This window comes from Rhinatrema bivittatum, unplaced genomic scaffold (genome assembly GCF_901001135.1).
Source record: "Rhinatrema bivittatum unplaced genomic scaffold, aRhiBiv1.1, whole genome shotgun sequence".
Taxonomy (NCBI): Eukaryota; Metazoa; Chordata; class Amphibia; order Gymnophiona; family Rhinatrematidae; genus Rhinatrema; species Rhinatrema bivittatum.
In genome coordinates, this window is record NW_021820356.1 from 438459 (window position 1) to 466213 (window position 27755).

At 45.5% G+C, this 27755-nt stretch overlaps 1 protein-coding gene across 1 annotated transcript in view; it reads right to left on the minus strand.

Annotated features, from left to right (window-relative positions):
• The window catches only part of LOC115081565 (ras-related protein Rab-11B-like), a 58328-nt gene extending 40204 nt beyond the window's left edge, over positions 1-18124 (minus strand). Inside the window, exon 1 of the mRNA XM_029585993.1 lies at positions 17956-18124. Within this exon, the coding sequence (XP_029441853.1) occupies positions 17956-17995 (40 nt within the window). The 5' untranslated portion in view covers positions 17996-18124. The remainder of the gene's footprint in view (positions 1-17955) is intronic.
• Positions 18125-27755: the final 9631 nt, after the last annotated feature.

Below are 27755 nucleotides of genomic sequence, written 5' to 3' on the forward strand. Positions count from 1 at the left end.
CAGAACTCAGGGTGAATAGCATTCAGTGCTTGTGGTTTGTTAATCTTTATTTTATCAATTGGATCTATTACACCTTCCATTTTCACAGTGGATCTCCTCCAGTTCCTCTGAATCATCATTATCAAAGAACGTCTCTTGTGTGGGTATCTTCCCGCCATCCTCCTCATAAAGGAGTGAAGCAAAGAACTGAAATTACTTTTTCCGCTATGGCCTTGTCATCCCTGAGTGAATCGACTGACTCTGTCACAGCTTCCTTGCTTCCAACGTACTTAACCCTTTGTAACCACTTGTATTGTATCAATCACTAGCAACAGGATGTACCCTGACAATCCCTCTACAGCTACTAAGGAGGGACCCCAGCCCCTCAAGGAGATATGAAGAGACGCAACACGCTCTACCCTATGTGATTTATATGGATTCTATCAACTTCTAAACGAGGTAGAAAGCTGAAACTTTGTAGATGGGGAGGGTAATATCCAAACAGCCCACGTAGCAGTCAAGTCTGTGGGCACATTGAGCATGCAGACTTTACTGAATATTCTGAAAGTGAACGTCTGCACATGAGTTTACCCCGAAAACACTTGTGTATTTGGCCGAGTACGCACACTCATTCGCTCATATAAAGTTACATGCCCTCTTCAGAGGTCACAACTTATTCATGTACCCTTGTGTGCACACTTTTTAAAATAAGAAAAGTATACACACAAGTGCCGACACTGCCCAGACCATACTTTTGTGCACACCGAGCCTGGGTCAATTTTCGAATAATACACCAACAAGAGAGATACATATACAGTCCTTTACCAAATTGCTAATGTCAATACATATATATTTATATATATGTACAATCAGATATGAGGATAAATCAAGTACATCTAACCTAGTTTTCAAATTTGTCTTCTTTTCACAATCTTTTTCTCAAAAACATAAACAAAACAGAATTTCTTCTTCTTATTACATATAAATCCACCCTAAAATCATTACAGGCACTCTTATTTTCCCAAAATGCCCACCAATTTGAAAAATGTCCATATTTTTCTTTTCCACAGGATGTAACTCAATCAAAATGTAGCCTTCCTTCTTTTCTCTGGTTGAACAAGATTTCAAAACTCCTATTTTTTGTCTTCATACCCACTTCAATGCCAGACGTGTTCGCATAGATTCACACCCTCCAGCATAGAGGCCTCGATGTTTCACCACCCAGACGGCTTCATCAGGGGGAACTTTAAATAACAGTTTTCATACCATCTTAAAAACATAAAATTACATATATTAAGAAACCTTTCATATTCTCTCATACCTCCCATATTTCCCTTTACAGCGTCTTATACTCGCACAAAAAAATCTCAGTTGAACTCTGGGCTCTGTTCAATTTTTACCTTCCACTTTCATATTACGGACATTATTATTTAAATCTACAAATTCAAAGGACATACAATATAAAAAAAAGTATTTAATATCCCACCCAACCCACCCAACATTTATTTCTCAAAGAAAAGAGATTGATATCGCACAAAGCTTACCATTGCCTTCCTTCAACTATTTAACTAAGGCTGCAATCGCCATTACTGACTGCTTCAACTTTTCAAAAAGGAGACACAAACGCCACGGCTGCGCATTGAGTTTTAACCTCTCCCAAGAATATATGGGTATTGCATGTCGCTAGACGCATTAAATGTTTAACCACTCCCCAAAGCATCCGAGTTCCGCACGTTATGACATCACTCCCTACGTGCTAGTTTATTCTTAATTTTTCTTCATATTCCACCACCACCACAATGTTTCCTTCACCCAATTCTCATACAGATCTTACACAAATCGGCATCATTCTACCATTCCCCCTAAACCAGTCAGTATCTTTAACTCCCCTTTAAACTATCACATACCTCCCTTAAGATGTTCTTCTCATTTCTCTCTTAAACTTTTAACTCTTCCACACTGCAATTCAAAAGTTTTATAATGTTTATTCTGTTTTTTTTATTGTCTGGTGAAACACACCCACCATGGAGATCTTCCCATGATATTAATGTTATTATTAATAACACTGTGAAAAACTCCCTCCCACATTTAAACCCTATATATCCCAGGACCCATATTGAGAAATGCTTATTCTAAACATGCTGTTAGAAGGAAAGCATCCTTCTCATATTAGATTTCTTCTTAAAAGCATCCACTCTATGGATGTATTCAAGTCTACTGGGCTGTCAGGCCGATAAGGTACAGTGCGCTCCGACAGAGCGCACTGTTAACCCGCCACTGGACGCGCGTTTTCCCTTACTCCTTATTCAGTAAGGGGCGGAAAACGCACGTCCAATCCGCCGAACCTAATAGCGCCCCCCCCCTTGGAAAATTAATCCGCTGAATGATTAAAAAAAAACGTAAATCATCAACTATATTTGTGAAAGCCAATGATTCACCAATGGTGATTCTAGACGTTTAGTCTGAATACAACTTTTATGCTGAATGCTCCTGGTTGTAATCGCAAGTTTAGTTTGTCAAATATAAATCTTTAAACAAGGACACAAAATCGCATACAGCACCTGAGTGGCTTCATAATCTTAATGTGCTCTCAAAAAATATTTTATTTTTGGTTCTGAATGGTTAAAAAAATCTTAATTTGTAATGCATTCTGGCAAACTGTACAATGACCACATGCAAACTGTCCTGGAGATCCTTCATCAATCATTCTCTTCCATGGCATTGTCATCATAAGTTTATCACGTAGATTCGCTCCCCGAGTTTTTGCAAAAATCGGAAATGATTCAAAACTCCCATATATTTGTAAAATTTGCCAATGATCTCTAATAATATTCTGTATTTGATCAGAAAATTTAGAAAAGGGTAATGTACATATCACCCGTTGAGTTTCACATCGGGTCTGTTTAGTTAATAATAACTCTCGATTAGCAAAAAGACCCCTTTTATAAGCTCGACGAACAATCTTGCGGGGATACCCTTGATCTAAAAATTTCTTCTCCATCTGTTCAGCCTTCATCATGTATTCCTGTGTAGTACTACACATTCGTCTTAACCGTAGAAATTGTCCTGTGGGTATGTTATTCTGTAGATTCATAGGGTGATAACTCAGGTAATGCAGGAGAGTATTTCTGTCCTTTTATTATGTATTATAGTAGATAATCTCATATCTTGTTTTCTAACTACCATATCTAGAAACGTTACTTGCTGACAATCATACTCAAATGAAAATTGAAGATGTTAATTCTGGGCATTCAACCATTCCATGAATACAATCAAAGTAGCAACCTTCCCTTTCCAGATGAAAAACACATAGTCTATGAATCGTGTCCACAGTACTATATTAGACCAAAATTCAGAACAATAAACCGAAGATTCTTCAAATCTAGACACATAGATACACATTAATGAGGGGGCCATTGTATTTGTTGGTAGAAACTAGAGATGTGAATCGGAACCAGAATCGGATCCGATTTCAGTTCCGATTCACATCTCTATAGATGTGAATCGGAACCAGAATCGGATCCGATTTCAGTTCCGATTCACATCTCTAGTAGAAACGATTATCAAAGCAGAAAAAATTTCTTTTAAGTGAAATAGATACTAAATTAATAACAAATTCCACAAAATCTTGAGAAAATTCATATGATTCCATCAGTACCTGTCTTATATTTATTAATGATTGGTCCTGGGGAATATTTGTGTAAAGAGAAGTAATATCTGCTGTTACTAAAAATGTGGTTCCTCTCCCAGAATGATTTGAATAAACTGAGTTGAATCTCTAATATATGATCGAGCCGATGATATCGTAGCACGCAAAAAAGAATCTACATTCTGTGACAATGGTTCCTGATACGATTGGTCTACCCGGAGGAGACTCCATAGACTTGTGTTTCTTAGGTAAAACATAGAATATTTGTATGTGAGGAAATGGTTCCAATAGAAAATTATATTCAGATATACTAATAAATTTTCGACATACACCTTCCTTTAACACTGCTTGTATATAAGTTTGTAGTTCCATCGTGGGATCACCCTCCAAAAGTTTATAAAATTTTTCATCCTATAACTGTCGATTAATCTCCGCATAATATGTGTCAATGTTCATAACTACAATGCCCCCCCCCCTGCCCTTATCAGCTGGACGAATAATTATATTACCATCTTGGTGTAAATTCTCACACGCTTGTCGTTCTTCCCAAAATAAATTGTCAAAACAATGTACAGGTTTGTTCTTCCATTTTATCCACCGCTTTTTTGGGGGGTGTGAATCTATGCAAACATGTCTGGCATTGAAGTGGGGGTGAAGACAAAAAAATAGGAGTTTTGAAATCTTGTTCAACCAGGGAAAAGAAGGAAGGCTACATTTTGATTGAGTTACATCCTGTGGAAAAGAAAAATACGGACATTTTTCAGATTGGTGGGCATTTTTGGGAAATAAGATTGTCTGTAATGATTTTAGGGTGGATTTATATGTAATAATAAGAAGAAATTCTGTTTTGTTTATGGTTTTGAGAAAAAAATTGTGAAAAAACAAAGAAATAAAAGTTTGAATACTAGGTTAGATGTACTTGATTTATCCTCATATCTGATTGTACAGTTAACTAAGGTAAGGATTAGAAACTAAATAAGTGGTCTGTCTTTTTGATTATACTATATACATATATATATATATTATTGGTACATTTGTTTTACAAAAATCATTAAAATACACATTTAAGAAAATGTACATGCAAATGTATGGAGGAGTAGCCCGGTGGTTAGAGCAGTGGGTTACGAACTGGTCGCACCGTGGGCAACTCGCTTTACCCTCCATTGCCTCAGGTACAAACTTAGGCCTGGATTTCTCAAAATGCACTAAACATCGCATGCGATAGGAAAAGGGGTGAGTTTTATGGTAATAGCGCACTTTGCGATAAACAGCCTATCTTAACGCTTCGCATAGGTATTACTGCAATTGCGATAACTTTTTAGCACTTTGCAGTAAGTGTCAGAATTGTTGTAATTCCTACCTACAACCACGAGAGAGGGAGAGAAAGAGAGAGAGCCTAACTATAAGGCCCTGATACCAGGTAGGTATTTATACCTCTATATGAGGCCCACCTAGTAACTCGAGGTGAAGTTAGGTATTAGTGTAGGGGTTAGGGGCCACTTTGACATTCAAAGAGAGATGTTCAAACAGCACAGTGCTCCCTTGTGAAGATTTGATGACCCTTGGAGAGAGGAAACTCACCCAGAGATGAGATTTGTGGCAATGTTCTCTCAACCCAGCCTGATGTTACCCAGGTAGAGAGTCCATCAAAAAACATCGCAAAAGCGCGATAAAACCATATCGCACAGCTTAACACAAATGAAAAAGGTGTAGCTAAAATCCGCGTTAAAGCCGTGAGATATGGCTTCGCAAATTGTGAAGCCAGCCCACTTCGCCACAAATCCTGCCCCAAACTCCTCCCTTTTTTCTGATTTGTATCGCACCGTGCATTATGGAGTTTTTGCATGTGAAAACGCCATATAGCACTTTGATAAATGACCCCCTTAAGATTGTGATCCCTCTTGGGGTTAGGAAAATACTTACAGTACCTGAATGCAATCTGCTTTGAAGTGTTGAAAAGCGGAATATAAAAAAAAATAAATCTAAAATGTAGTTTACATAGTCATCAAATCAATACTTTTTTAACATTTTACATTTTAAACTACAAAATACAGATATATAGTTATTTAATATCTGCATACCTCATGTAGCTCTATTTCAAATTGATCTATCTTACTTATCTGGATAAGGAGCTTTATTTGAGACTTATCTGCTACTTATTTAGATAAGTGCAATATGTATTCCTGCTGAGGTTTTTTTCTTCCATGCATGTCCATGTTACAGGGTACATTTGCTTGTATTTTATATATATCATATACACGTAGGTTATAAAATACAGGAGTAGATTTTTTTTTCACGCCGATATAAATGCATTAAGTGGGCTTGCACGCAGTTGTTTGAAAATTATCCTCCGTGGGAATAGCCACTATGCAAGTTAGCAGCATGGGATCTATTTAGGATCTTGCCAGGTTCTTATGGCCTGGATTGGCCACTGTTTGGAAGCAGGATGCTGGGCTTGATGGACCCCTCGGTCTGACCCCAGTATGGCAGGTTCTTATGTTATTTGTGGTGTGGGGAAGGCTGGAGGGAGGGGCCACAAGACTATAAGGTTCACCTAGAGTGCCCAATGCCCGTGCCACCGGAGAGAATGCACCACACACAGAACCACAGCATTCACCCATCTCCCAGGGGGCAAATGTTGAGGCAGGGTGGGAGGGTTTTTTTTGCCCCTGGGGGGCAAAACTAGGTTTGGGCTCAGCCTCTCGTCACTCACTCTGACTCCACTGATAACGCTGAGGTTGCCCAGAGACATCACTGAACCCCTCTGAGCCCGATTCCTTCCTCCCCTTTCTGATGGGAGCGACCCGTGCCACCCCTAACCGGCATTACCCGGAGATCGCCACAGTTCAAGCCAATCAGGAATGAGAAGGCTCCTCATCAGGCTGCTCTAAATCCACAAGGTGCGGAACAGAAAGGGTGGCTATGCGAGAATGCGGCTCCTCACCAGAAGGGTGGTTAGTTAGGGTGAGTCTGCTTCTGCCCGCGTTGCCAGGGCATCGGATGCTGACGAGTGCCCTCAGAGCAGGGCGCCTCGCTCTCCCACGGGAGCGCCAGGTCTCCGTATTCCAGGAATGCACTGGCGCATTCCTGCCGTGCACCAGTGAGGAGTGTGTGCCAGAATAATCCTCCCCTGCTGGTGTGCACGAGGAGCACCGGGAGGCAGCTTCTAATCTCGTGCCCACTTCTGCTTCCGTCAGCCCCGCCTAGCACCGGATCAGCCTTTCTGGACTGAGCGGGGCAAACTGGCGAACCGGGGAGCTAAGGTGCGACTGAGTACGGGGAGAGGTCGTGCCCGATGGCTCCCTGATGAGAGCTGCGATGAAGGCAGATTTTGTTCTGCACTTGCTGCGGGCGGGTTACTGATCCGTCACCGACACCTCCCATCTGAGGCTTCCGGGGGCGTGGGGGAGAGATTTGTGTAGGGCACGATAAGGCAGAGGAACACGGAGGCAGATAAGAAATGAATCGGGTTTTCAGCCTGTCCTCTCTGTTCCTGCTGACTCAGGGCCGTGCCCTTGATAAGGCAGCTTATTTCCTGCACACAAGCCAAATTCTTTCACTGCAAAAACACAACCCTCTCTTCTTTATATCCGCTTTTCTGCTTTTCGGTTACGATTAAGGGACTCCCTTCTTCCCTTCCTCCCGCCCACCAGAATGAGTCAGACCCCCAGGATGTACCCCTGAAGAATCCCAATGGGGTCACTGGGCCCTTCGGTTAGGCATCTCCCTCCCCCAATTATCTATCGGTGACAGCTCCAGCACAGTATTCCCTCCAACGGGCTTCCTTCTCGGGCAGAGCGTTTCGCTTAGCAGGATTTTGGCATACTAGCGAGGGCTAGTTTACCTAAGGGAAGCCTGCTGGTGATAACGAAGCCCCCTTCCCCCTTTAGACCTGTGATCCAATCATTCAGCGCCTTATTCGTAGGACTAAAGGTATCCAGACTCCTGATTTATTGTTTTCTGAATACGCGGTCATAAAGGGGAAAGATAGGGATGGCAAGCTGTAGAAAAAAGGGGGCCAGGCTTTCAGAAGAAAGCCTCGCTGGAACGCACGCGTCCGCCGTTTAACCGTCCCAGCCGAGAGACGCGAGGAAACGCCACGCGTCCGCCGTTTAACCCGTCCAGCCGAGAGACCGCGAGGAAACGCACGCGTCCGCCGTTTAACCCGTCCCAGCCGAGAGACGCGAGGAAACGCACGCGTCCGCCGTTTAACCCGTACCAGCCGAGAGACGCGTGGAAACGCACGCGTCCGCCGTTTAACCCGTCCAGCGAGAGACGCGAGGAAACGCACGCGTCCGCCGTCTTAACCCGTCCCAGCCGAGAGAGACGCGAGGAAACGCACGCGGTCCGCCGTTTAACCCGTCCCAGCCGGAGAGACGCGAGGAAACGCACGCGTCCGCCGTCTAACCCGTCCCAGCCGAGAGACCGCGAGGAGAAACGCACGCGTCCGGCCGTCTAACCCGTCCCAGCCGAGAGACGCGAGGAAACGCACGCGTCCGCCGTCTAACCCGTCCCAGCCGAGAGACGCGAGGAAACGCACGCGTCCACCATTTAACCCTTACCAGTTGAGAGATGTGTGGAAACGCACGAGTCCACCGTTTAACCCGTAACCAGTTGAGAGATGCCGTGGAAGGAAAACGCTGTGTCCCCCATTTAACCCGTACCAGTTGAGAGATGGGGTCTAATTCACAGGGTACCTGCCAAACCACCTGCATTTCTGTTTGATCGTCGCCTTTCCCTTTTACCGGTGCTTATAAGATTGTAGAGGTCCATTTCAGTTGCTGTGTAGCTGGCTAATAAGCAGGGTATATTCGGCGGGTGTGCAACCGAAATGTTGCTATCCTTAAAAGTTAGCCGGATACGTTTACCTGGCTAACTTAGGATAGATCAGCAGTACGACCAGTGTTAACCAAATAAATTATCCAGCTAACCTCTGAATGTTGGGATTAGCCAGATAATTTATCCAGCTAACTCTGCTCCTCCCCCAAAATGCCTCCTGTTTGCGCCCAGATACCCTGACTTATCCGGATAAGTCACTGAATATGCTGTTTTTTTGCATTTAGATGGAGAACTATTAAGCTATCCGTCTAAATGGATTTTAATATGGACCTCCTTGAGTTAGCAATTTATTTGGATGGGCCACCCGGTCTTTTTCTGCTGTCATTTTTGAGTGTCTCTAGGTCCATCAGCCGGTCACTTGGAAATACCCGGCAGATCCCAACTGGCCCACCTTGCTGTCTCCCAGAGTAAGAAATGGGATCCTCAGATCTGCTTCATTATTCATGGACCCGCTCTCCAGACATGGTCTAAACCTTAACCCCGCTCGACCAAACCGTACAACCTGTACGTACTGGCCTGGACTGATGTCCTCCAGCAACCACTGCCCGGCTGACTGAAAAATACTTTCTAATTTGTTTTAAACTCTGCTGCTTGTTAGTTTCATGGAGCGACCCCCTAGACCTAGTACTATTTTAAAAGGGCAAATAACCACTCCCTATGTACCAGTTTCACCCCACTCAAGATCTTTGTAAACCTCTATCAATCCTCTCTTTCGGGCCGATACAGTACAGTGCGCTCCAAGGAGCGCACGTTAACCCGCGATTGAACGCGCGTTTTGAGCGCTAGCTTTTCCCCTTATTCAGTAGAGGCAACAGCGCGTCCAAAACACGCGTCCAACCCCTCCGAACCTAATAGCACTCGCGACATGCAAATACATGTTGATGGCCCTATTAGGTATTCCCGCGCGAAACAGGAAGTAAAATGTGCAGCCAAGCCACACATTTTACTTTCAGAAATTATAATTTCTCTGGGCACCGGGAAAGTGCACAGAAAAGCAGTAAAAACTGCTTTTCTGTGCACCCTCTGACTTAATATCATGGCGATATTAAGTCAGAGGTCCCGAAAGTAAAAAGAGTGTCCACAGTGATAAGAAAACACCCACAGTACCTGAACGTAAATCCGCTTTGAAGCGCCGAAAAGTGGAATATAAAACTCAAATAAATAACAAAATAAAGTGAAGTGACGTGACTTGCAATATGGAAACCTTATGACACGGTGGCAAATCCTAATGTGGAACCGCACTGTGCACATAGAGTTAGGGATGGGATTATCGGCCTTACTGACGTGGCCTTTGCCTGCTCTGCAAGGGAGGAAGAGGAGGGTCCCTGTCACTACTGCCTGGCTGACTGAGCACTAACCTTGCCCCGTGGACATCCTGCCTTGCCTGCGAGAGGGTGGGGGGAAACCCTCGGCATCTGCCTGCAGCTGATAGCAGGACACAAGGAAACAAGACCGGGCAAATATCTGTTTCCTTCCCGCCGGTGCCGTCCGGAGAGAGCGTGCAGGGCGGGAAGCCAGCTTGCTTGCTGGGTCAGGAGAAGGCCGTGGAGCTCGGAGCGCAGACTGCCTGTGCCATAACCCTAGTCCTGCACCTCCATGCCTTGTCAGGGAGGAGGGGTACAAGCGATAGCCCCCATACTGCGCTCCAGAAAACTGGCACGGCAAACGCCTCGCCTGTCCAGTCAGGCCGCAGGTTTCTCTAAATGCCCTAGCACGTCTCACTGCAAGGATTCAGAAATCCCTACAGGACCTACTCGCCAAGGATGGAAGGCACTCACCATTTACTCCCTCCCCTATGAGGGAGGGGGAAGAATGGATGCAGCACATGGTGAGTGCATTTCTTCTCCGACTGTACCCCCCCCCCCCCCACGCAGCTCTCTCACTCTCCTCCTCTCCTCCCCCAATCCTGCTTCAGTCCTCTCTCTTCACCCTGGAGCCCCACTGCTGCCACCCCACCCCCCCCCCCCAGGCCCCGATCATCCTCCTATTTCCCTCCCCGACCTCAGCCCTGATCAGGGCCGGAGATGCATCTGCATGTGTCTCCTTCGGGCCTACTATTTTTGCTCAGCAGTAGGGGGGGTGGTTAGGAAGGGTGCCCTGATGGCATGTTCTGCCCTGCTACTTCTGGTTTTGGCTGCCGTGGGGGGTTCTTTGGCCTTGTCCTTCCCCTCGCTGGCACTCGAAATCAACTCCCGGGCAGCAAGCGGACAACTGCATTTTCCAAAGCCTATCCCATGCCACGGATGCATGGGCATGTCCCACCGCTACCCTGCAGTGATCACAGAAACACATCCAATCATCGATCACGATAGCAGCACTTGAAAAGCATTGTACAGAACTCAATCGTCTCTTCAAAACACATGATAAACATCGCCCTTGTTCCTTCTGATTTGTATTCATTTGGGGGAGTGTTTTATGCACACCATGACAAGGAAAACCTCGCTCATAAGCCAGGATATACTGAGTAGGGATCTCAAGTCTCTCAAATTTGCCTCTAGTGCTCACCTCAATACTTGCATTGCACCAAAAGAGCTTCCCATAGAGTGTAATATGAGAGGTAACATATCAAGGTGTGCCTGGACGTTCCTTTTAATCAGGCCAGTGGCATGGGAAGTATTTCTGTGTCTTTAAGCCACACTGCCTTGGTCTTAGATGGCATTTTTGACACTGGAGGTTAGAGGTGTTGCCAGGGCATGGGCCCCATAAGCCTTCTTTTCCCCTCCCCCTGAGATTTTGACAATTTAATCACGATCAGACCGGCTTCCCCCTGCCCCCAAGAACAATCCTATAAAAACAAAAAAATTGGACATCACACAAATACTCTCTGTTCTGCCTTCCCTTCAGCTGTCTAAGTAAGAAAGAAGCCCTGGAAAGTTTCAACCACCTCGTAAAGCTGGCACTTAACTTATTCAAGAGCAGTCAATCAATAAAAAGTCTTCCATATGAGAGTGAGAAGTCTGGGTCTATTATAGGCTAGGACAGAACCCCATATAAAACCTGCACCTCAAGTTCTGCAGTACCTTTGCTTTCACAGAAATTCCCCTAACAAGGACATTTCCCTTCCACTCACCCTACAAAAATAACTTTCAAATTCTGATGTACCTTAGTAGCAGCAGCAGCAGCCCCGAACATTGTATAATAATATAAAATCCTGCAAAAATGTATTCAGAATCTATAGGAAATCCTGCAAATATTACACCAGGCCCTAAAACACCAGTACACCTCCTATTAGGGAAACACAACAAGTCAGGCTGCTGTAGATTGCTACACACTGGCAGAATACAGATAGACACTCACCAAATACAGAATAAAGAGACCATAAAGTATACAGATGTGCAGACAAAAACGTAACTGGAAACAGCAAGAAAACCAGACTCTGTATGTAGTGCAGAAATAGAAACCAGACACATCACTATTCCTAACAATAAACAATAAAATCAAGAAATATTAAATATTATTCATAATAGTAAAACCATGCTAATAAAAAGAATACATATTCAGATCAGCTGATGAATAAAATAACATCCAATAATTAGAAACTAAAATATGTTAACATTTACCAAACAGCAATCAATTATTTCAAAACAGCAGACACATAATATAACACTTAATAATTAAAACTCATAAGGATAAAAATGGCCTGCTCTTCATAGTTGATGATTTCCAGTCACCCTGAGATGTCTTGGATTAGTGGGGTGAGGGGATGCAGAAACATTATCCTCTCTCTCATATAAATACATTCTATACCATACAATTCGTTCTCTCACACACACTCCCTGTCTCTTGGTCTCTCATACACACACACATGCACACGCCCTCTCTCACACATACTTTCACACACACGTTCTCTCTCACACACACACACACACACACATACATACACACACCTGCTCTCATACTCACTTCCTCCCTCTCACACACACATGATCTCATACACACTTCCTCTCGCGCTCTTTCACATACACACATATATGCTGTCATACATGCTTCCTCTCTCGCTCTCTCACACATACACGCTTGCTCTAAACCCCACAGGCTCCCTCTCACAGCACATGCACATATATGCTCTCAACCCGCACAGGCTTCTTCTCAGACACCAACCCAGGCTCTGTCACACACAAAATGTTCTCACCCAAAGGGTTGTGGGAAGAGGATTTACAAGAACACCTGTCTGACAGTAGCTGGCAGGAAGGTATGCGTATGGCTGGGACATGTTCCATATCAGCAGTAATGCAAGAGAACTGCTACAAGATGATCTATCGGTGGTATCTTACGCCCGATAGACTTCACAGGATTTATCCTTCGACTCCTGACGATTGCTGGCGCCTATGTGGAGGCATGGGTACCTACTTCCACATATGGTGGACATGCCCTCTCATTAAACCATTTTGGGTGGCTCTTTATTCCTGGGATTAGTAAAATTTTAGGGATAGAGGTGATACCTTCGGCGGCCATGGCCTTACTTGGTATATACCCAGAGGTCATCTCGAATACTCAGGCCAGGCTATGTGCTCAATTTTTTGTAGCAGCGCGCAGCCTCATTGCAGCACAGTGGAAATGAGTGCAAACGCCTACATTAGATAAGGTTTTAGAGCGATTACATGATTATTATAAACTGGCCTCTATGACTGCTCTTAAGAACAACAGGGAAAAAGTATTTCATAAAATCTGGCAACCATTTATTAACCACATTACCAACTTCTGATTATTGTATATTGCTTTTATATTGCTAGCAGTGTATATTTATTTTGGAACATCTGTTTGTTAGCTGTTTCTAACTGATGTTTATTGACTGGTTCATGTAGGGTGGGGTAGGGGGAGGTGGGGTTGAGGTAGGGGTTTTGGGTTTCGGGCATTCACTAGTGCTGTTAAAGACAGTCCATCCTGACCCTGCTGTTTTCTATTCTATGCCATACTATTTCTCTGTAACGTTGGTGTAATCACTGTATGCATAGACCATTTTGATTTGTTTTGTTTTTATGGCAGTGTTGTCGTTTGGTAGTTAAGCATGAATGCTGTGTTTTGTAACTTTAAAATGAATAAAACTTAAATTTCAAAAAAACAAAAAAAAAACAAATGTTCTCACTCCCACAAGTTCCCTCACACTCATCATACAGGCTCTCTCTCTCTCTCTTTGGACCCTTTCATCGGCTGCCGTGGGATGGGGTCTGTGGCTACCTATTGGGCTTCCAATTTGACTGCTGCGGGATGAGGTCCGAGTGGCCCGTCGGGGCTCCTCTTCAGCCACCGGGGGATGGAGTTCGTGGTGGCCTGTTGGGCTTTTTCTTTGGCCACTACGGGATGGGGGTCTGTGGTCTTTTCCTTTTCTCCGTGGCCCGACAGCTGTTAAAGGAGCCTCGGGGAATGGGCCCCAGGTGCCCAGGGCTAATGACGCCCCTGCTGATATGTTGTACAGACTTGTCACGTGGTACTGACTCTGCTGTCAGCAGGGCTGGTCTTGTGTTTTTGCTGCATTACCACAATGTCTGGTTTTCTTGCATCAAGCTTTTCATCACTATGATCACCTGGGGCACGTCTCTTCCAATGTCTTTAGTCTCTATAATCCTTTCAGTACGTTCCTGGTGCGGTGATGTTACGGTACAGCTGGGGCACTGTACTGTGCTGTTCTGTATACGAGCTTTCTAATGTCCGCAGCTCGCCCCCAGCGACATGATGTGTAACCCACCGTGCTTACTTCGGTTTTACAGAGTCTGTATTTAACTGTCTTACCATTTTTTTTCTGTGCAGGCAGTGAACCATCTTCTCGGTAGTCCACCGTCCCATAGTGCAATTATTATTATTAATCTCTCATCTTTAGGTTTAAACCTGCAGCCCAACTCCTTATCTCCTCGGCGGGAGGGAGGAAGGGAGGGAGCGGCAGCACCTGCTCTCCTCACTCACTCTCTCCCTGCTCCCTCCAATCACCCCCAGATCACAGGCTGCCCTCCCCACTCTCATCTCACAGTCCCTTCAATCCCCTCACGCGTTCACATCCCACAATAAACTGGATTCTCACCCACTCTCCACGCGTGCACCTCCGGTATTCATTTTTCCCCTTCCGGAGGAGGCGGCGGAGACGAAAACAGTCAACGAATTCAAAGGGGCACGGGATAAATGCTGTGGAGCTGGAGGGCGGAAATGAGAAGAGTGTGCAGGGGGGTAACTTGCTGGAGTGGCGGTTCCTACCCCTAGCAGAAGGCATGGAAGTGCTATCCTTAACCAATAAGCCTCGATGCTTTTAATCCAACTGCAACATATATGATATGATAGAGGTCTTTAAGATCATGAGAGGTCTAGAACGAGTAGATGTGAATCGGTTATTTACACTTTCGAATAATAGAAGGACTAGGGGGCATTCCATGAAGTTAGCAAGTAGCACATTTAAGACTAATCAGAGAAAATTCTTTTTCACTCAACGCACAATTAAACTCTGGAATTTGTTGCCCGAGGATGTGGTTAGTGCAGTTAGTATAGCTGGGTTCAAAAAAGGTTTGGATAAGTTCTCGGCGGAGAAGTCCATTAACGGCTATTAATCAAGTTGACTTAGGGAATAGCCACTGCTATTAATTGCATCAGTAGCATGGGATCTTCTTAGTGTTTGGGTAATTGCCAGGTTCTTGTGGCCTGGTTTGGCCACTGTTGGAAGCAGGATGCTGGGCTTGATGGACCCTTGGTCTGACCCAGCATGGCATGTTCTTATGTTCTTATGCTCCCCGCTCAGATGGCTAGAGGATGGAAATGGCTGACGTGCCGGGGGGGGGGGGGGGGGGGGTGTAACTTGCTGGTGCTACAGATGCTCCCTGCTCAGATGGCAAGGGGGCAAAGAGGAATTGGCTTCAGACAACATCCAAGGGCCCCCGACATCTACGATCTGGAATAGTGATACACAGGGATAAGGGAAAAAGCACGGGACTGCTTCTATGGCCAAGTCCATAAGCAAGGCAGGTCAAGCAGCACTGAATGAATTTTCAAGAAAGCTCATCACCCAAAATAAATGTTACCAGCTGAAATGTCTATGGTATCATAAGGTTTGGGGATAACTGCGCAGCACGACAGTTACTACCCTTAAGAGAAATATGGGAGTGGCCTGCACAGAGCGGCAGTTACTACCCTAAGCTTGCTGGGCAGACCGGATGGACCCTTTGATCCGTTTCTGCCTTCATTACCACGTTACTGTGTTACTATATATGTTAATATGTAGTGAAGCTGACAGGCATTCACCTCCTGCCTCGTCAGCCTTGGCGCTCTACCTCATGGCCTTCTCAGCTGTGCCGGGAAATTGCACAAAAAAAAACACCCCCAAGGTCACGAGGCTGTCTTGTCTCAGAGTAAGCAGCTTCCACATGCTCCGCTCCGCTCTGCTTCCTGTGGGCCCAGAAATGACCTGTGCTCTGCTCTGGCTCTGCAGGAGAGCTGGGACCGACTGTGCACCACTTATCTCTGCTCCATTTCTGCGGGGAAAGCCAGAACCGAGTCACACCAGCTCCTGGAGCCCCAGAACCAAAAGGTGGCAGAATTCCTGAAATTAAGCCCGGGGGGTGGGGGTAACAGACACAAAATATGGTTGAATTAGCACAAGTCTGAAACTTGTCAACTGCACTGCCAATCATTTAGGTCCAGGGGGGGTGAAGTCTTTAAGTTTCAGAGCATTTTCATTGTTCTGCGGTTCCAGCTTCAGTAACACCCCCTTCCCTTCCTGTTCCCTGTAGAAGAAGAGGAGAGGAGAGGAACTGAATTAGGGAGCAGAGTGGCCCTTCTGGGTACTCTCTGCTCCAGCTCAACCTCTCTCTCCTCCTCTTCCCCGCAGGCTGCCTGGAGGGAGGAGGGGCTGGGGCAGAACACCCCTGCCGTTCTGCCTTTTAAGTCTTGGAAGAAGGTCATTCCCCTAGAAATGCACTGTTTCATCCTTCTTTCCCTTAAAAGCCACAGTCTACTACCACTGTCCATTACAGGCAGCACCTCCGAGCTGCTCGCTCCTCACTATCTGCAACACAGGGCAGAAAGTAGTGTGGGCCCCGGGGTGTCATCACTCACTTGGAATACATATCCAGCGCAGCTCACTGCTTCAACGGCAGGGAGGGGATGAAGAAAAGAGGATTTATATTCAGACAGCAACCAACAGGCTGGGTAAATAAGCATGGGAGTAGCTTGCTTATTACGGTGGTTACTACCCCTAAACAATTAGCTAGATGCTTCACTTAGATGCAGCACCAGCTCTGCTATCTATATCGATGGCGGGGGTGGAAGGGAAATAGAACCAAAAAGTTACTTATAAGGGCCAAGAGTAACAGCTAAGTATGAAAAAAATAAGTGTGAAAGCTTGCTGGGCAGACTGGATGGGCCGTTTGGTCTTCTTCTGCCGTCATTTCTATGTTTCTCTCTTAGCAGCACCCTCCTACCCTCCAACAGTACCCACAGCCGAAGAGTACAGCAGCACCCCAATACACCCAAAATATGAGTACAGCTTGCACAGCTAAACAGAAACTTCAGTAGAAGAGACAGCAGTACCCCGAGACATCTAAAGTATGAATACTGCATGAACAGCTTAAAGAAAACCTGAGGGGAGAAGACAGCAGCACCCAGGGTATGAATACAGCACAAACAGCTGAGGAGAGGTCATGACATAGGAAAAATATAAGTATCTTCCCCCCCCCCCCCCCAAACACATAAGAATGACAAAACACAAGATATTTTTGCCCATAATAATAATAATAGCCTAGAAGCAGGCAAGGTAATCGTTTGATGGAAAAGAAAGACATTATTGTATCACCAGGCAGTCTCTACTCTAAAGCCACTGCCATGCTGAGCGCCCTGGTGTTATCTGAGTGAGAAGAAGTCCCACACAGCCTGCTCTTTGTGTGCACAGGAAGCTTCTGCAGGCTTTGTGCTTCACCCCACTAGCAAGGAAGCCCATAGAGCTGCCACTGCCACCAGCATCACCCCCCCCCCCCCAAACCCCCTCCCTGTGTCCTGATGAGCTGCAGGAGACCCTCCCCCCCCCCCTTCTATTCTGTCATGAAGCCTCTTATTTGTCCTGTCTGCATGTCCTGCCCGGATTGTAAGGTTCATGGAGCAGGGACTTGTCTCTGATGCGCGCCTGTACAGTCCCTGTGTACGTCCAGTCGCACTAGAAATGGGCAGAGGCAAAACAAAAGGGTGCAGGGCAGAGCTACTGTGAGCCCCCTCCCCCCGCCATGGCAGTAAATCACTAGGTGCTCAAATGCCACCGAGACTGTCACATCTGAGGCTGAAGCGTGCCCCCATCTCCTTCAGGATTATGCTGCAGCCAAAGGCAAATCTTAGGACAAAGGCGTCTGAGCAGAAAAGCGGCGGAGGCTAGAGGAGCCTGGGAGAGCACATCTGCAGTGCTGAAAAAAAGGGATGGGGGGTGGGGGCTGCTGGGGGTTGGCACCAGCTCCTTTCACCCATCACATGAACCCCTTGCACTACAGCTCTCAGGCTAAGGCAGGCAAGCAGCGTGCACTCACCTTTAAACAGATAGTCATACTCATCGTCCCGGGTCCCCATGGCGCTCCGAGCTCCACTGGCGCTGCCCTCCCGAGGGCTCCCGGTATCCAGAGGCAAACAATCGAGGGGGGCTGCGAGGACGGCAGGGCTGAGAATCTGCAGGAAGCTGGGATCTTCCTGCAATCTGCAAGGGGAGGAGCTGCAGGGGAGAAACAAGCAGCTCCCGGGCGCCATCTACAGGAGATGCAATAGGCGTGCACGCTGCAGGGACAGCGCAGCAGCTCCCGGGCGCCATCTGCTGCTGAACAGGTCGAACTACACCCTCAACTCAATAACAGTAGCACAGGTAGATAGAGAGAGAGGCCAATATTAAAACGTTACTTACAGGCAGATACAGTACGCGTTTGGAAGTGCTAGCTTTACCAGTAAGGGGTAATAGCGCGTCGAAAATGCGCGTCGAACCCCCTCCCCCGAACCTAATAGCGCCCTCAACATGCAAATGCACATTGATGGCCCTATTAGGTATTCCCGTGCGATTCAGAAAGTAAAATGTGCAGTGCCTGCCCAAAGGTAGGCGTTAATTTCTGCCAGCACCGGGGAAATGCACAGAAAAGCAGTAAAAACTGCTTTTCTGTGCACCCTCTGACTTAATATCACAGCGATATTAAGTCGGAGGTCCCAAAAGTTAAAAAAAGTAAAAAAAAAAAAAAAGAAAAAAATTTTGAAATAGGCCCGCGGCTTGAAAACCAGACGCTCAATTTGCCAGCGTCCGGTTTCCGAGCCCGTGGCTGTCAGCGGGTTCGAGAACCGACGCCGGCAAAATTGAGCGTCGGCTGTCAAACCCACTGACAGCCGCCGCTCCTGTCCGAAAAGGAGGCGCTAGGGACGCGCTAGTGTCCCTAGCGCCTCTTTTTACCGCGGGCCCTAATTTAAATAAATTAAATTACTGAATCGCGTGCACAGGAGAGTGTCCTGTATCGGCCCATTAGCAAGATAAGTAGGATTTATCTGGCTATGTGGTGGTCGCTGAATATCCAGCTATGTTTAGCAGCCACCACTTATCTGGACAAATCACTTATCCAGCAAAGTAGATAACCAGATAGTCAGTGAGAGGGGAATGGGCAGATCGGGGCAGCACTACTTATCTAGTTATCCTAACTGGATAAGTGCCTATACTCAGCCTTATCCAGTTAAGTTACCCGAATAAGTTAGAAAGCTCAATAGCAGGTCCAAAGTTAACTAGAACTTATCTGGTTATATTCAGCAGCATAGCCGTGCGGCTGAATATTCCTTCTAAGTTACCTGGATAAGCTTGGAATATAGGGCCCATAATGTATACACCACAGAACAGGGGCAGCAAAAGTGCAAGCTTGTCCCTCTCACACACGCTGTCACTTCAGAACAGCTCGGCCATGTGCTGAAAGGAAGGAGAGCTTGGAGCGGGGAGGCTGAGGTCGTGAGCCTGGATAAAACAAGCCAAGGGCTGGCAGAGGCAGAGAGACAGTCTTGGGGAGAAGAAAGAGCTCCCGGCTTTCTTGGATTCTTTTGCCTCCACCACGTCTGCTGTAGGAATGTGGGCCTGGGCCGAGATGAGCGGTGGTACCGCCCCGTGAGCCTCACCGTCGGGAGGCGAGGTCTCAGCAGATATCAGATACAGCTGTGGGATAGCATCTTTATTAGAGAGAGAGAGAGAGGCACTGCCTGTGCAGCGGGGAGTGCAGGAGAGAGACACTGTTAGGATTTAGTTTGTGTGTGGGCCCTGGGTACCGCCCACAGGGAGGAGCCCCGTGAGCCTCACCGTCGGGAGGCTCGGTCTCAGCGGACTTCAGACACAGTATCAGTCTAGAGCAGGGGTCAGGAACCTATGGCTCGGGAGCCAGATATGGCTCTTTTGATGGCTGCATCTGGCTCGCAGACAAATCTTTAATAAAAAAGTAAAAATCTAACAAAATCCCCCACCCTCCTGATGCCCCCCAAGACCTGCCAAAAGTCCCTGGTGCTCCAGCGGGGGTCCAGGAGCAGTCCAGGAGCGATCTCCTGGACTTGGGCTGTCGGCTGCCAGTAGTCAAAATGGCGCCGATGGCCCTTTGCCCTCACTATGTCACTGGGGTCGACCAATGGCGGCGGTAGCCCCTGTGACATACAAAGGGCAAAGGGCCGTCGGCTGCCAGTAATCAAAATGGTGTCGACGGCCCTTTGCCCTTACTACAAGGGCTACCGCTGCCATTGGTCGACCCCAGTGACATAGTGAGGGCAAAGGGCCGTCGGCGCCATTTTGACTACTGGCAGCCGACAGCCCAAGTCCAGGAGATCGCTCCCGGACCCCCACTGGACCACCAGGGACTTTTGGCAGGTCTTGGGGGGGGTCAGGAGGGTGGGGGTTGTAGTAAATTAATTTTGGAAGTCTTGGGGGGCGTCAGGAGGGTGGGGGATTTTGTTAGATTTTTACTTTTTTATTAAAGATTTGTCTGCGAGCCCTGGACCCCCGCTGGATCACCAGGGACATTTGGCAGGTCTTGGGGGGGGGGGGGGGTTAGGAGGATGGGGGGTTGTAGTAAATTAATTTGGCAGGTCTTGGGGGCATCAGGAGAGTAGGGGGTTGTAGTAAATTAATTTGGCAGTTCTTGGGGGAGTTAGGAGGGTGGGGGGTTGTAGTTAGTATGGCTCTCACAGAATTACATTTTAAAATATGTGGCGTTCATGGCTCTCTCAGCCAAAAAGGTTCCCGACCCCTGGTCTAGAGTCTTTATTAAAAGGAAATAGTGACACAGCCCATGGAGCAGGGGGTGTCAGATAGGAGGTCTTACAGACCCAGGGGCAGAGGCAGAGTTAACAGAGGAGGGGGTGTGGTGAGGCCTAGGAGGAGCCTTCCGGCGGATCCTAGGCCTGGGAGTTTCCCAGATGGAGTGGGCAGGAGGGTACCGCATGACCCGATTGGCCACAATACATACATAGGCCTGCCCTTCTGGCGACGATGTTTCTCCTTAGAGGATAAGTGACTATGTCCCATTTGCATCAGTTCCTTATCCTCAGTGCTTGGTGTAGTAACAGCCGGAGTAGATGACGTCGGGCAAGTGCGTGAAGCACTAGAAGCTACTCTCTTGGCTCCTGTGATCTCTTGGGAGCGCTCACGCAGACGACGGTCTATGCGATCAGCGAGGTCTATGAGGGAGTCCAAGGCCTCAGGGAGTTCTCGTGCTACCAACTCGTCCTTAATACGTGGACTCAGGCCCTCGGGGAATATGGCACGCAGGCAGCCCGGGTCCCAGTGCAGTTCGGATGAGAGGGTCCTAAACTCGATGATGTAATCAGTCAGTGATCTGGCGCCCTGTTGCAGATGTAGGAACGTAGATCCTGAAATGGCCTTTCGACCTGGGTCGTCAAACACAGTGTGAAAAGGGCGAGAAAGCCCGGTAGGTTGTTAAGGATTGGATCCATGCGTTCCCAAAGAGGTGACACCCAGGCCAGTGCTTTTCCGTCCAATAGGGATAGGATATATGTAGTTTTAGAAACTACATCAGGAAAATAGCAGGTTGTAAGGAGAAGTGCATGCTGCACTGGTTCAAGAAGCCCCTACATAACAAGGGGTCACCCGTAAAACGAGGAGGTGCCGACAAGGGTCCTGGAGGTCGGAAAGGTGGCACTTCTGTACCTGAGTTAGGCTTGACAGGAGTCGGAACGGAGTCCAGCCGAGTGTTCAATTGATTGATGGTGTTAGCCAAAGTCTCTAGGATCTTCTGCTGTTCTGTGATTCGCTGGGCCGGGCCAGGAATGGCCTGGATTGGTGAGACCTGTGCCGGGTCCATGACTTGGCAATCTGTTAAGATTTAGTCAGTGTGAGGGCCCTGGGCCGAGGTGAGAGATGGTACCGCCCACAGGGAGGAGCCCCGTGAGCCTCACCGTCGGGAGGCGAGGTCTCAGTGACTATTCCGAAAAGGATGGGCTCCATTTTAACCAGGGTGGAACCAAGCTGCTGGCACTAACTTTCAAAAAGGAGATAGAGCGGCTTTTAAACTAGAACAAGGGGGAAAGCCGACAGTCACTCAGCAGTGCATGGTTCGGAGAAATGTATCCTTGAAGGATTCTAATGAAACAGGAGAGTTAGGGCATCCCAACAGAGAGGTTCCATTAAATGCAAACATAGTTCATAAATAAGCTACCAAATATGAGGGAAACTCCAGCAGGGTGGTTGCCCAGGAACACTTGCACATGCTCTGAGAGGCTTTCTAGAAAAATCAGAGCTAGCGAGGGTCTGGCATTAACCCTTGTCAGTGCCACCGGATGAAGTTACCCACTATGGCTTCAGAACAACAGTCGTTGTTCTGAAGCCCTTCCATTAAAGTTGGGTTCCACAGGGCTCAGCCGTCTCCGCCATGTTGTTCAATGTGTACCTTGCTCCCATTACCAAACTCTTGGCCATCATTACTGATGGCTTTAAGTTATACGCTGATGACATTCAATTTTATGTCAAAGTGAAAAATTCATGGCAGGAAACAATCGATTCTCTCACCTTCTGCCTTAATACCATAAAGCGTTGGTTAAAACATAATAAGTTATTGCTTAATACCAATAAAACTAATATGTTGTTGATCCACCGATCATTATCTACCTTAATTCAGAATTCTTTGACAATTGATATTATGTCTTTTTCTCTTGTCAACCCAATTAAGAGTCTGGGCTTTTTGTTAGACTCTACTTTATCATTTAAACCTCAAATTAGAATGTTAATTAAAACTGGCTTTTTCAAATTGCGATTATTGGTTGGTTTACGTCATTTTGCTTCATGAAAAAGATTTCTTGACTGTTGTCCAAGCCATTATTTTCCCGCATATCGACTATTGTAATGGATTGTACATTGGGTTACCGAAATGTCGAATTCAGCCAGTTCAGCTATTATTGAATTCTGCTGCTAGGTTGGTATCCAACCTAAAACGTCGTGATAGGATATCTCCAGTTTTATGCAAACTCAATTGGCTACCAGTTCCTGAAAGGATTTTGTTTAAATAGGATTGATTGTTTTCAAACTCCGTATGAGTAATTCTCTATTTTGGTTTTAATGCTCTCTTAAGAATCAACAAACCAGCTAGATGTTTGAGATCCTCTCAGTTGAATTTTCTTGAAGTTCCTTCCATCCGTCATGCTCGCTTGTTCAGTACTAGAGAGACTTCTTTCTCAGTTGCGGCGCCCCTCACAATGGAATTTGATTCCTTTTGATTTAAGATCTTTAGACGATCTCAAGAAATTCAAAACATCTTATAAAGATTTTCTTCTCACCCGTGCTTTCGAGACGTAAGCAATGAAGTTAATGCCATCTAACTGATTAAGAATTTTTACACTACATTTGAGATGTATTGTAATGAAGTTTTTGTCATCTGACTTCATATACAAATGTGACAATGCTTTGTCTGTTGATTTGATGATTTGTTTTTTATTATTTAATTTTTGTTAATTTAAATTTTGTGGAGTTTAGTTTTTGTTAATCTTCATTGTAATGCTGTGTGTGTAATTATGTATATCGCTTAGGCCAATTGTGTTAAGCGATTAATAAATTTTTAAAAACAAAAACAAAAAAAACAAAACTAAGCTTAACAATGGCTTGGTTTGTTCTGCTGCTCACGAAGAGCCCTTGTTACAGGTAAGGCAACTTAGCTTTGTCCATGGAGAAAACAAAGTTGCGTAACTGTGACAGGATTCTCTGTGGACAGCAGTACTAAATAGTCACACATACCCACCTTCCTTCCAAAAGTGGAAGTAATTCGGTGTCTATTTATTATTTATTTATTTGTGCGATTTTATATACCGAAGTTTGGAGCAAGCCTTCACTCCGGTTTACAGATAAAACAACTTTATTACAGTAGACGTATAACAGAAAGTTTTACATTGTTAACAAATCAATATTGTTATCATTTAACTTTACTGGCAGAAAGTGGCCAGGAGTATTCGAACATTTAACTATAACAAGGTTATAAGTATAACATCTTGTTATACTTATAACTTTTTTGCAATGTTAATTGCAAAAAAAGAACTGAGACTAGCAAGCCTTCAAATCGACAACTAAACTAGAAATCGGACTATTCAAATCAATCCAGCTGCAAATCTGCCTTATATATGCCCACACCGGGGTTCCTAGAAACCGACCCCTCTCCTCTCATCGAAACCATAGCCAAACACATCAACACCAACTCACCTGCTATCATTTTAGGAGACTTCAACATTCATGTAGACTCCCCCTCTCCATCATCCAATTGCGAAGCCCTTCTCTCCTCCCTCCAGGCTATGGGCTTCAAACAATCGAAGCAATCCTCAAAAGATTAAACCAGCCACGCACCCCTTCGATATCATACCCACAAAAACACTCCTTTCTTCTCCAGCAAGGATTGCCAAACCTATTTCCAAGATTCTCAACAAATCTATCTCTACTGGACTGGTACCCACACAACTCAAGCATGCCATTATAAAACCGACCCTCAAAAAAGCGGACTTGGACCCAACCGAACCTTCTAACTACCGACCAGTCTCGAACCTTCCTTTCCTCTCCAAAATAATGGAGAAAATTATAAACAAAACAACTCACAGAATTTCTAAATGAACATCAACTACTATTTCCATCCCAATATGGATTCCGCAAGAACCATAGTACCGAAACTCTGCTCCTATCACTTTCAGATTTAGTATTAAAAACGCTAGACACAGGTCACTCTTACAGCCTTGCTCTGCTTGATATATCAGCAGCATTTGACACTGTCAATCACTATACCCTGATCACCCGCCTATCTCAAATTGGAATCTCTGGCACTGCGCTCTGCTGGCTCCAGTCCTATCTTAATGAAAGAAAATACAGTGTTAAAATTGGCATCAACCAATCCGAACCCAGAAAACTACAACAAGGAGTACCTCAAGGATCCTCTCTTTCATCAACACTGTTTAACATTTACCTTATCCCTTTATGTCAATTCTTGATGAAACTTGGATTCCCGCACTTCATATATGCAGACGATGTGCAAATTCTCATCCCCATTAAGGACTCTCTACCCAATGCACTGAAAATCTGGGACTCTGCACTTGAAGAAATAAAAGAAGCTACTCACTGAAAACTTTCTAGCAATCAATACTAGTAAAACAGAACTTCTCATCATCTCTCCACAAAGTAACATCCCCCTCAATCCTACTAATTATTCACAAGCTGGCCCCCTCGCTTTACAGCAAGTCCGTAGTCTTGGTGTTATCATAGATAACTATTTCTCACTAAAAAAATTCATTGCAGCCACTGTAAAAAACGGATTCTTTAAACTCCATACTCTAAAAAGAATCAATCTCTCCTACACCCGTATGATTTCCGAACTGTATTAGAAGCTACAATATTGTCAAAGCTGGACTACTGTAATTCCATACTTCTTGGACTGCCTAAAAACTCATTACAACCGTTACAAATGTTACAAAACGCAGCCGCCCGAATACTTACTAATGCGCATCGCCATGACCACATTACACCGGTACTCCAATACCTCCACTGGCTACCAGTAGCATCGAGAATTACATACAAAGTCCTAACCCTCATACACAAATCAATCTACAACCAAAAAATGCAATGGTTCTCTGACCACTTACAATTCCACAAATCCAATAGACCTACAAGAACAATACACCTAGCCAAACTCAAGACTCCCACTTTCAAACAAATTAAACATGTTTCCACAAGAGATCGATCATTTACTATAGCAGGAACAAACATCTGGAATAAAATGCCTACAGACTTGCGCCTGGAGCCCTGTACCAAGGAATTCAAACAAAACTTAAAAACTTGGCTCTTCAGAGAAGCTTTTACATAATGCCCTTAGACTCTCAATAGCCTCCTACCTCTATCAGCCTCCGTCTCCTACTATTCTATCTCCACTCTATCAGCCAGCCTCTCTCCCCCCCCTTCCCTCTTTCTACTTTCTGCCTTTCCGCGACCTGAATTTATCAAATTATACATATATTGTATATTTGATTTGTACATTATTTACTGAAGTATATACCGTTGGTAAATATACATAGTTTCTCCCATAAGATTAGATGGGATTTAATTGTACCATATGCTGATTCATTGCATTGTTGATTTATATTTGCTTGTTCTCTCTAAATTGATTGTAAAGCCTGTTGCTAAATTATTGTTCATTGTAAACCGAGGTGATGTTTGAAACGTTCCGCGGTATATAAAAAACCTTTAAATAAATAAAATAAATCATAAACAGCCCCACACACAAGGCAGGCCACACGCTTGACCTGATATTCACGAATGAAAACATTTCGCCCACCTCCCCACCTTCCTGCACCCCCATCCCATGGTCAGATCATTCACTGATAGTTACAGAATTATCTATAAAACAAAAACAGACTCCCATTGTTACTAAATCCTCTATCCAGTTCAGGAAACCATGTTCCACGGACACCCTCAGCAACAGTCTTGCCAAAGACCTAACGAACCTGGACCTCTCTGATGCTGATTCCGCTATCAACTCCTGGCAAACTATCACACACTCAGTAGCAAACATAATCTGCCCCATGTCCTCAAAAGTTATCAACCCTGCCCACACGAACAAAAAACCCTGGTTCTCAACTGAATTAAGAAACTCAACAAGACCTACAACACAAAGTACAACGCTGGCGAAAGGATCCCTCCCCTACCTCACTGGCTTCTTACAAAACCACAATTAATTTTTATAGGACCTCCATTATCCGCACGAAATGAGACTTCTATGCCAAAAAAATACACAGCTTCCTATATGACCCAAAAACTCTTTTCTCATATGTTGCAGCCCTTACCACCCTGGTTTCCCCTTCCTTCCCAGAAGAAGAAGCCCAAAACAAATCTACAGAGCTGGCAATCTTCTTTGACAACAAAATCAAAAAGCTACTCGCCCCTCTGGCAACATCTAACACTTCATCAAATCCCTCGACTCCACCGAAGCCAAATCCCTCACTAACTATCCACAAACAGACGCTAGAACTCTCTTGAACCACAATCATCCCTGGAAATTGAATCGATAATCAAGAAAATGAAACCTTCATCACACCCATTGGACCAAATACCGACAAAATTCCTTCTCACCATTCCTAACACCATTGCTAAACCTCTGGCTGACATCATAAATTGCTCCCTCAATCAAGGATCTGTCTCTGACTCGTTAAAAATGGCTTCCCTGAAACCCTTACTAAAAAAACCCAATTTGGACCCAGCCAATCCTGTAAATTTCCGCCCCATTGCAAACTTACCTTTTATAGCCAAACTAATGGAAAGGCTGGTCAACATCCGATTTACAGACTACCTCGACTCTCACAACATTCTCTACCCTTCTCAATTCGGATTCAGGAAACACCTAAACACAGAATCCCTCCTTCTTTCTTTAACAGACAACATCCTGATGGGCCTTGACAAGGGACAATCCTACCTTCTAGCCCTTCTCGATATTTCAGCGGCGTTCGACACGGTAAACCATACTATCCTCATCAACCGTCTAATGGAAATAGGCATCTCTGGTTCTGCACTGCTATGGTTCAAATCCTTTCTGAACAACAGGCACTACAAAGTTAAAATAAATGACAAAGAATCCCAACCCATTCCTGCTAAACAAGGAGTACCACAGGGTTCTTCTCTATCCCCTACCCTGTTTAATATATATCTACTCCCTTTATGCCAGCTACTCAATAGCCTCAACCTCACCCATTTTATATATGCGGACGATGTGCAGATCCTAATCCCCATCTCGGACCACATCTCCACTACTCTAAATTTTTGGAACAGCTGCTTACACTCCATCAACCTCCTTCTCTCGAGTCT